Genomic DNA, 11,390 nt, shown 5'->3' on the forward strand with positions numbered 1-11,390 from the left:
ATATGGTATAGCAACTGTAGGGGCTATAGATAGAAAAGATTCCACTTGCCACCCTCAGCGTTTAGGGAATAATTAGTTCTACTCAATTGCATGCACTTTCACTAACCTCGCATGTTTTTCTGTCAAAATCATTCCCGCATGACCACATTAGAACGCAATTAAAAAATGTAGTGCTCGTTACAGTATTGCTTGCTCTACTTCGTTTGTTTTTAAGTTTCCCCTTCCATCCCCCTCTGTATGGGGAGACCCTCCTGCTGCCAGCAGTGTTGTGTCACATTCCCTGTGTCCTTGGGGGAGGAGACTATGGTATGATGCATTTCCCTGTGGTATTGGAATTTTGCCTTTCTACTTTGAAATTTCTGGCTTGCACGTTGTTGGATAAATTTTTACCACATTCGAAGGTGCATTTGTTTGTTAGTTCATAGTACATGTATTAGCATGCGTGTAAGTTGAAAGGGTTTTTGCATGAGTGTATACACCACTGTGGGTATAGTTTTGCTTGGATGTGTTGATTTTGCATATGGTTTGTTTTCTTTTATGGGTAGTGACCTAACAGCCCCCCCACACGCCCTTGCAGCGGCTTGCAGGGTATGTATATTATGATAATGTAGATGCAAACTAAAGATGTAAGATATAAGTTGCAAAATCATCCAATAATTTTCTGACCAACTTTCCAGACTGGCCTCGGTGGTGGTGCAACTTCAATGTCCATCAATCAGTAAAACAAGGTTGCAAATCCTAACTTATTCCACCTAATTTATTGATATGTTTATCCTTATTGTGTTTACATGACTTTATTTTTTTGCAGTACTTTAATGGAAAATGCCCACAGGTCATACTTAAAATAGCACTATTGGCTGCTTTTCAAGTTACGTAGCTACTAAGAATGTCAGACTTGGCAGACACTTGAAGAAAATAATGAATAATGGGTGAGATAAGGGTCCAATTCCATTTTATAGTGGAAATAGATACTATGTTAATATTATTGATTATTTTCCTACTGACCTTGAGTATGGAATTCAAATGAATAAGTGTTGACCAATATCCTCCAAAGTGATGACAGATCCAAAAATGATGATCCTCCAAATCCTTGCAAAAGTGGCATTGACTGAAGCACCATGGATTTGTCTGCACCCATATCAAATCCTGAAATCACAAGTGACACTTACGTGAGCCAAAACAACGAGGAATCTTGACTTATGCTTACTATTTTGATGGCATTAATAAAGACTAAGACATAATATTAAATATATTGAACACTGTATACAATTTCCCAAAACATGAATACGTGGTTTTTAATAAAAGGTCCCAAACTTTATTTGTTACAAAAAAAAATACTTCACAAAAAATTATTGGTCAGGGTCCCCTTCAAAGTTGTCTCTTTCCTGATATGTATGTACATACACATCAACAGGGCTTCAACTTTTTGGAACAGTGCTAGAATGCTTCTTCTGGAATGCTCATAAGCTCCTCTGTGAAATTTTTATCTACCACTGGAATGGTGGCAAATCTTTTTCCTTTGAGGAGGGTTTTTAGTTTTGGGAGCAGGAAAAAGGCACATAGGGTCATTAATAAACTGAGTATTATGTGAATGCATTAATGTGTTGAATTAATTGCTCTCAATAATATCTGCAGTATAAAAATCTAATTCCTCCATGCCCCTTAACTCTGAACTCCTCTCAACATTACTCACTGGCCTTTCTCTTGCAAAACCATCAGATTCATTCCACACTTTCTAGATTCAATTGTTTACCTATGCCTACACTGCATTCCCAATAAAATATGTCAAGAGCTTAAGCAAGTTCCCAAGGTTGCTTAACCTTGGTATGAACAACAACTTTGATTGTTTTGCTTGAGTATTTCCATTATTGGCATTACGAAAATAGAAAATTACACCGGTAGAAATGCTAGCAGTGAGTTCATAGATGAGCACTCCAATATTTTCTGTGCCTCACTGGTGTCGTTATGCTTGAAAAAACTTCAGTTTAAGTGCATGAAAATATATTCATATTTAAATCCGCATGCCATAGGCTAACACTTTTGATTTTTAGGACAGCATAAAATCCCCAGAGTTTTATCAATTGTGGTGAAGATATGAGGAAAGAGAAATTTTACACACACCAATAATCTTGTTACATGATTATTTGACATATTTAGAAACTAGTACAATATTGATAAATTAAGGAGTGTGTACCTTTAAGTTATGAATGAACTGCTAAAAGAAAACTTGAGCAACAAATAATTTAAAAACTTACTTACCTATTTTCACGATATTTCTATTCTCAAGGATATTCAAATTGAAATCAACCCAGAGTTGCATACAGCTTTCAGATAATGCTAAAACATCCAACAAATATATTTTATCCCTGGTGGATAGTTGCATCAACGCAACACCATTCTTCGTAGAAGTAAAAGATGGTTTCCATTCGCAATCCAGGCCAACAATATCAACACCCTAGGTTCATAGAATTGGTAAAAAAATAGCAGTTTTATTTTTTGTTGCATACAATACAGATTAAATTGGGAAAATTACTTGAGGCCACCCAGGAAGATGACTGAGGACATACTAATGGTGAATGAGCACCCTATGGCAAGTAGGGACAAATTAGTATTTCGTAATTAACGATAAAACCAAAACAAAACAGGTTAATTAAAAAAAAATTATTTACTAACTATGGCCTCAATACTTGTGTCACTATCAAGGAAAAATTCAGATTAAGCTATCTCATATTTATACCAAAATTCAAGAATGGGGAAAGAAGGTAGGGGGGTTTTCCTCCTGTAAACTATGGGACTAGAAGAGAGCACGAGGGGAGGTGAGAGAGTGCTGATAGTACTGGGATGGAGGGGGGGGAAAGAGAGTATGGCCAAATGTACCGCATTTTCCCGTCGATAACGCACACCTTATGTATAACGCACACCCAGAAGTTTGTAGTTATCATTAATTTGTATAGATACCACGTGCCCAGGGCTTCATAGTTATCTTGAACGTGTACAGATGCCGCACATCTGTATATACATACATATATGCACGTGAAAATTATATATAGCGAGTGTAAAATTATGTCTATATCAGATGTGTGTGTTTAAAAATACAACTATGTTTGGGTTTTTTCAATTTTCATTACATAACACGTAATGTCATTTTATCGATCATCTGAACATTTTTGTACAGAAAACACGGGCGTTATCGATAGGAAAATACGGTAACTAAGAAATGCAAAAGTTTGACCCATATCATGGGAAATGGGGATAAAAGGAAAGGGGGAAAGAAATCAACAAATAGGCCAAAGTCCGATACTATTTTAAAGAGAGAGCAACTTAGGCTGTGCCAGAGGTGAATTTTGAGGAGAGGTGAACAAGTGTTGAGAACCTGACCAGACTATTAACATTTTAAAATTGCTCCAGGAAGTTTAGCTTCCACCCTTTGTCTACATGACATTAAATATTGGGTCATTATTACAAATGCTTTTCACAGAGGTTAATGGAAAAACCACTGTTTAATCACAATATATGGTCCAATTGTCATGTTACGTTCCTCTCACTGAAATATTTTGGCTAATATGACCTATATCTCTACAATTACAATCATCAGATTGAGTTTATAAACCTTACTTTTATCTAAATTACTATACTTGTTGAAGAATAACCCGCCACCAATCAATGAATTAAAAAACTACATTCTTATGTTGTCAGTAGGTACAATTTTATTCAATTAATTTATTGATAGCTTTGACATAAGTTTAGATTAATTTGTTATTTACATAATTCTAAGGCTTTGTTGAGTATTAGTTTTATGGAACATTCATAATTTAACTCTGCACTGGGATATGAAAAAACTTAAATAACTTTAAATAATAAAAATAAATTCCAAGAAACTGTGCCAGCTGCCGCAACAGTACTTTTGACGGAGTCATCTGCTAATATGCATTATAATGCAACAATTTCAGCGCATAAAAATCATTTGCCTTTCCGAGGATTGAAACCTGGATCCCTGGAACATGGGTCATGCCTAGACTTTTCGGTTTGTAAGCAGGTCACACCGGAGTTTATTTTTTCACAAATTTGTATTTGGAAATAAGGCATTTATCAAAGTTTCATCTGGTCAGCCCTACACCTCAGAGGCCAATTGTATCTTATAGCTGATACATTTTTGTCCCTTTCAGCATATGATTGGTTGTCTAAAATAATAAATCTCCTTAAATCTCTTAAATTAGGATGTGGGAACAAATAAACTTGAACTAAATATGTACCTACCTTAATTCCAACTTCCAAAAGATGCTTAAAACCATTTGGATTCTCTACATAGATTATATTGTCTTCATGTAGCAATAAGCTGTGATATTCCACAGCTGTTATTTCACTGTCAAGAGATTCTTCTGCTTTTCCCAATGTTTGACTTTCATACATGGCTTTTGTCAATGATTCATCTTCAAATCTGTACATTAAGATGTTATTGAAGAAATAATATTAGCATTTTAAGCGGCTCAAACAAAATATTTTTTTATTCTGCTATGTTTAGTCATTTTTGTGAATAATATTAGCTGCTGGCTCAAAGGTGATATGCCCATCTAAAACTACATTAGTCAGAAAAAGAATAATTTTTCCCCACCACACCAAGTAAATTTCTGTCATGTAATAATTAATTTAGGTGTTTGGTAGTCCATTGAGTAGTGGCCAACTCACCAGAGAGTCTGAGTTTGATATTGGTGATGCCTCTGAGTACCCTCAACTTTACCCAAAATATTCAATTTTTTGGGTACAGATCTTTCTGGGAAACCACACGCATCACAGCAAACGGAACTATCCCTCATTCCCTGATGTGTGAAATTCACAAAATGTTGGGCTTAGTATGAGGCGAGCTCTATCCACAACTATCACACCAACCTTCAGGTTGACAATTGTGGTTTTTAATTACTAATTATGGGGTGCATGATGATATGCAACAATGGCCTAGTCCTTGTGTTGATTTATTCCCCATTATCAGAGTTTGACAAAAATATTTCCATTAAAAAAGCTGATTTTAAGGAAAGTCACATGTTATTTAATGAAAAAATGAGTCATAATAGAAACTAAGATTTTTTTATACCAAAAAATAAAAGCTGCACTAGTGAATGAAAGCCATTATTTTATGCCCAAATGCATAAAATAAAAATAATCTTTGAGGTGCATGTGGCCTGTTGAAAAATTCAGAGTACAAACAGCCATTGAGAGATGGCAGCATATCTAATGATGGGTTAAAAAATTGTTCACCCAGTGAATATGCCAGAGATTTTATCGAAGAATTATTCTTTTTTCCCAATCTTATCTCAGAAAAACCGACAGGTGCACATCTCATGTGAGATATAACTCCTAATTCCATCAGTAGCACTTATTGTTTTCGTATGCTGTACTAATAAAATCTTTTCATGCAAGAGAATTTACATGTCTAGAATGGTTGTCTACAAAAAAAACTTGTGAAAGCGGTTTAACAGCCAATATATAATGACTATCGAGTCTCCTATATAGTAGTCATGTCAAGAAAGTTTGCACAACTGGCTGAGACCTATTCAATGTGCCATGAGCAAGCATTTGAAGGGAATACTAGGGTTTCATCTTAAATCGACAGGTTAAAGATAAAACTATTTTCAAATTACAGGATTAGCCATAAATATTTTTATCAATAACTGTCACCACAAGTTTCACAAATTAAAGTAAGTAGACCCAGGAAATGAGATTACTGGAAACATGTGTTTTTTAAAAAGTTTCAAAACATGACAACATAAAGATGGCTTGATTGTCTGACTAAATACTTATGCAACAATTCGTGCTGAAAATGCATTAATCCCACAGATTTTGGATTTTGAAGGGTCATAAATATGATTGGTTATCTACAATAATTTTGTAGATACCAACCTTCATTCATGCAGAAACAATATGCAGCATCTAATTCATTAGCCTGGGCAGATCCCAATAGTATCTTGTTAGTGCATATCTGATATTATAGTCTCTAGCTGAATGTTCACTTTTCTGCTAGAATTTAACATTCAATACAATAATTGTGATTTAATGTTGTCAAAAACCAACCTGGCTGAATCACAAAACAATCGGTGCGGTGTTTCAAATCGGTGAATATTTAAATAAATATCACACCATAAAAATTATAGAATTTAAAAGTACAGTATAAACACATCAAATTGTTTCATGTAAAAAAAATTCAAATACATAAGTTTCTAAGAAAAGAAAATTTAGTTTTTCATTCTAGTGTCAGTATTTATAAAATCAGGGGTATTTAAAAATTATATGCTGACCTTGAAGATACTCCTCATAACTATCATTAAAGAGTGCCCAGAATATCTGAATGAGAGATATCATTTGGGAGAAACTTCAAGAGAGCACAATGAAAACTGTTTTGTATCACCCAAGAAATTAATTCCATGGAAACATGACAAAATATAAAAGTAACTGGAGTCATTTTTCAGCATTAATTTTTTATCTGGAAATTTATGAATTGTAACTACTGCAGTCTTTGTGTAATGCAAAATGTGTCAGATTACACTGAATATTAAGATAGATAGATACATAGATTTATTCGCCATAGAGCAATACATAATTGTATGGGCTTTGTTAAGATTCAATTACATTCATAGGTGCATTAACATGCATACAAATTCATAGGAATAATAATGTACATGAAATGTATGAGTATTAAACATTTAAAAAACAGAATTTCCTACGTTGGCTCTTTCTATGTACTCTTGGACGCTATAAAAAACATTATTTAAAAAGAAATTTTTCAACTTTTTTTTTTAATTTATTTTCTTGGGGGAGTATTCATTTTAACTATTAAGGAAGTTGATTAAACAGCAGTCTTCCCAAAACTTCTTGAGTTTTTTGTAGTGCTGCTACTCTGCAATGGCCATTTTGAAAATTATCCTTACCCCTGGTGTCGTACTTGTGAACATCCCTATTTCTGGACAGTGAAGGGGTTTTGGTGCAGGCATACAAAATCACATTATGCATATAGATACAGGGAATGGTCATGATTTAAAGTAAATACTATGCAGGGAAAAAATTGTGCAAAAATAAGAGAGAATACTCTAGGTTAAATTTACTGTATCAGGTGAAACTTGATGATAGAGAGCAATTATAAAAATTTATATATTATTAAAATCGAATTGTCCCTCTGTACATGTGCCCATCAAAAACCTCAGTGTGTCCACCCATTACACACATGCTAGAGCTATAAAACTTATATCATTCAATGTAAAATGTTGTTAACTTTCATTATCCAGTATACCCTTTCAGCTATATCTTGATGGCAAAGAGTAAGCCTCAAAACTGTATTCAATGTGGGCTAAATTACTATAGGAATACATATCCAAAGAAACTAATCCTGAAGAAGTGAATGCATATTATAAATAATTTATGCTTGAATGACTTTTCTAGTAAATTTGATTAGGATACAAAAATATGAGAATAAGAAACTGATTCACTAGCTCAATATTTGCCCAAGATCAATACTCATGTTTACCAACATAATTTCATATTTCAATGAGTGAATGTACAGTTTTTCCATCTACCGAAATTGATAAATATTAATACCTCTGGGTTACAACCTGGATCACATATTAATTATTTAATATCCCCATGTGTTAATGCAAGCCTGTATGACAGTTCAACTTTATCTGTGCATTCATCAGTTTTGGCATAAGAGTGTAACAAATAGATTTTCAGGTTTATACATTAGTAATGATTATCTTATACCTTGCATCAGACGTACAGTTTCACGAATTATACATGAATAAGCATCTAGTTATTTTGTCCTCACAAAAGTACAACTTTAAAAGATATTTTATGGTGAGGAAATCTGGTTGCTAAGGCAAGGGGACAGACATAGACTGGAGACTATTATGACGCCAGTATCGAGGATGACGGTAAAATTGAATTGTATGGAAAGTAAAACAAAAGAATATCAAGCCATGGTGGGGAAGGAAAGAAGGTTGTCCGGAGAAATCAAAGAAGTCAAGAAAAATAGACTCAATACATATTTAATGGTAAGAACTGTCAAAGACTGTGGTAAGAACTGTTGAAGACTGTGGTAGAGGGTAGAATGTTGGGTAGATGAGATACATGTTGGGTAGATGAGATAGATGAGGCAAGCAAAGAATTTGGTATGGAACGAAGGGAGGAAGGAAGTGCATGGTGTTGAAGAATGGCAATTATTTAGGTTTTAGCGAAGGTATTTATTTAGTGCTGTTTAAAGTAATCTAAAATGTAGCCGAGCCAACAGCATATTGGAACCATCAAAAAAATTACTTGAACACAAGATTACCCTCAATAATAATAACATACGTAAAAAACCAAGATTTTTCAGTAATACATTACTGCAAACCACCACGACTACTCCCAGGAGTAGAGAAGCAAAAAGTATTACAGGAGGTGACTGACAGCTGAGGTGATTTGCACCAATGCAGGTACAAATAACTATAAGCATATTGTAATTAGTAATGATTCTACAGAAAATGGGGAAAATGTTATATAAATAGAAGGCAAATAAGTGAGCAGAATTGTCAAATGCAAACACAAAATTAGATAAATGTTTCCCCCTGAAAAAATTGAAGCTGCTAGGACTTCAATTTTACTGCATGTAATTGAATATCACCCATAACTGAATAATGTATCATACTTATTATTGTTATTATTCTTATAAGATGATATATCTTATAACTGAAGAGTGTGTGAGCAAAGTTTTGCATATGGGTTTTCCAGAATATTATATACATATACCTGTTGATGCGATTTTGACATTACTTGTGTGGTGAATTAACTTTTTATATAGAATTATCTCAAAGTATATTTTTTCAACATTGTTAAGAAAAAGGGATTTTTTATCCTTTTTGAATTCTCTTTTGATGAAAGGGAATTCCAGATTTCAACATTACCCCGCTCACATCCCTTCCATAATATCTGCTTCACTGCTTTATCACCATAACCTGACAAAATGAAGTCGTATAGTGTGGGGGAATTTTAAATATCAGACATGGAGAGTAGCAAATGGAAAAAATTCTCACTATCTCTCTATCATTTAAGATCTTCTAAACGTTCATAGAAAAACTTCAGAATGGAATAGTATTTCTCATTATTGATTTAATTTGTTTTTTCCACCACACAGAGGAGTTGCGGGTACATAAAGTCTCTCATCTGTGCTTAATTTGTAAGTTTCAATGCATTTCAATTCAATCGCTGCACTACAAATACTAACATGTTACTCATAAAAGGGAGCCAGAAGCAATTTATTGTGGTGGAGTTCCTTTCTGTTGCTTATGTGCTGACTTTAATTTATTTTCCATATTCATCCCAAAAACGTGGTCACTACAATTGTGGCCAACACCATAGTAGCCCGTCCACAGCTGCCATCAGCCAACCTTTAATTTTTCCGTGAGCCATTGAGAAAAAGAATCACTTTGCACCATAACTACTTTTGTGGTAAGGGTAAGGTAGTGACCTATCATACACATGGAAGTGGAGAAATTTTAAAATCCCTTTTACAGAGCACATCACTATGCAATAGCAAAGCACGCTGCAGGAAAGAGTGATAAAAACTATGATCAAAAAAACTAAATCAACTTCAAAAGTTAAGATAAAATTGATGTTGAGCATGGATGACCCTACAAATAACAGCATGAGATGAGCTAGCATAAAGATGCTGGACTAACTAATGTCTAACACCATGCAAGTGTTTTATTTACACTCATAAAAGACAAAGGAACTGGAATGATTACTGTCATTATTTAAATATTAATTACTATAGAGCACTGCCTACACAACATCAGGCTATGCTACAGGCAGATTATCCATTGACACCAGCAAAAGGCATTAACTGACACCTGAGACTGCTTCACCCACTCAACGTAGTTTTCTTCTCAGCAACCAAATGACATTAAAATAACTCTAATATATTTTTCTCAAGTCATCCAATAATTTAATTGCATAACTGCTTACACCAGCTTATAACTACTGTTTGATGAGTAATCTCAGGTACCATAATATCCTACAATTTACAGACTCTCTGTAACTTGATTTTGGAGTGATCTTACTTATGATTCCTTCAGATAGTCTGAAAAAAGGAGATAGTGCCTAATTTGGCTGTAAAAATTATTCAAAAATTATTTTCATTAATGTTCATTACGCAGTCAGACTTGAATGACATAGATGAGGATGTGTTGAATATTTGGGAGTAAGGGATGGTCAGTGGCCCTGATTTTTTGGGTCTGTCGAGGGTGAGATCATTATTGTGGCTAATGAGATAGAAACCCAGAGACCTATGAAAAGGTATGGCCATCATAAAGAAAGCCATACACCACTGTCCATCAAAACCAGAGGACCTGCCCTCGGCCAGTCTGTTTTCCTCTAATCTTTCTGCTTCTGGGAGAGGGCTAACAGACCCGGGCATGTACTATTACTACATAAACTTATGATCACAGCAAGAAACTCATGTTGAGGAACTAGGTTTACTGTTTTCTAATACTGCTCCTCTTTGGTGTCCATGCTCATGTATTTCAAAATTAATTTACTTCTGAGCTGGTGAATTGCGGGAAGTATATACACTATGGTTTATAAACAGAGAACTGAAACTTGAAAGGCTTTTTGAATAAAAAAGGATAGCTGATGAATGATTGAAGTAATAACTCTATCACTTAATGACTAAACAATTTTAGCTTACCCAATGTTCTTCATTCTTGCAACCACTCCCTGATCAATAACATCGTCATCATCATCATCACATAAATCGGATCTGTAATAAAAAAACAGCTTAAATGATTAATTAATACAAGATGAACATGCAAAATACATAATTTATAAAATTGATGACTGGCATATGTTTTGGCATTTTCAACTGATATTTAAAACAAAATGTTTAATAATCTGCTCAAGTGTCAAAAAATTTGATATATTAACAGGAAAGACTTCCACAGTCCAGGACAGACAAGAAAAATTCAACAGAAAGCTTAGGACTATGCATTCCTTAACCTTGAATAAATGAAGAATAACCGTAACAAAACAATGAGTCCCTGCTCCATGATATGGCTATACATTCCAAAATGGCAATTATAGAATATCTTATAGAAACTTTCACCACTAAGCCCAGTACCATATTCACTTATGATTACTGTTCTGGATAGTCTACTATGACATATTTAAAAATTAAACTTTCGATACACTTTTAGAAAAAAACTCAGGAGATAAATCCATGGGGGCAAACTACATGATTTTAATGCATACATAATAGTTTGGTATAATTACATGAATGTATCTCAACTTCCAAAAACCAAATACAAGTGTCTGATATTGCCTAACTACTTTAGTGCATATAAATTGTCCATTTAGTGCTGTAGACAAAACTCAAG

General features: G+C 34.1%; 1 protein-coding gene across 3 annotated transcripts in view; it reads right to left on the reverse strand.

Annotated features, from left to right (window-relative positions):
• Positions 1–11,390, reverse strand: part of Nbr (exonuclease mut-7 homolog) — a 58,621-nt gene that overhangs the window by 14,510 nt on the left and 32,721 nt on the right. For all 3 annotated transcript variants that reach the window (XM_071587756.1, XM_071587755.1, XM_071587754.1), the window contains 4 exons: positions 10,706–10,777; positions 4,258–4,438; positions 2,260–2,455; positions 1,006–1,146 (listed from right to left, as the gene is read on the reverse strand). In XM_071587756.1, the coding sequence (XP_071443857.1) occupies positions 1,006–1,146; positions 2,260–2,455; positions 4,258–4,438; positions 10,706–10,777 (590 nt within the window). The remainder of the gene's footprint in view (positions 1–1,005; positions 1,147–2,259; positions 2,456–4,257; positions 4,439–10,705; positions 10,778–11,390) is intronic.

The sequence above is a fragment of the Hetaerina americana genome, unplaced genomic scaffold (assembly GCF_022747635.1).
Source record: "Hetaerina americana unplaced genomic scaffold, ioHetAmer1.1.p SCAF_3, whole genome shotgun sequence".
In the NCBI taxonomy this organism is placed as follows: domain Eukaryota; kingdom Metazoa; phylum Arthropoda; class Insecta; order Odonata; family Calopterygidae; genus Hetaerina; species Hetaerina americana.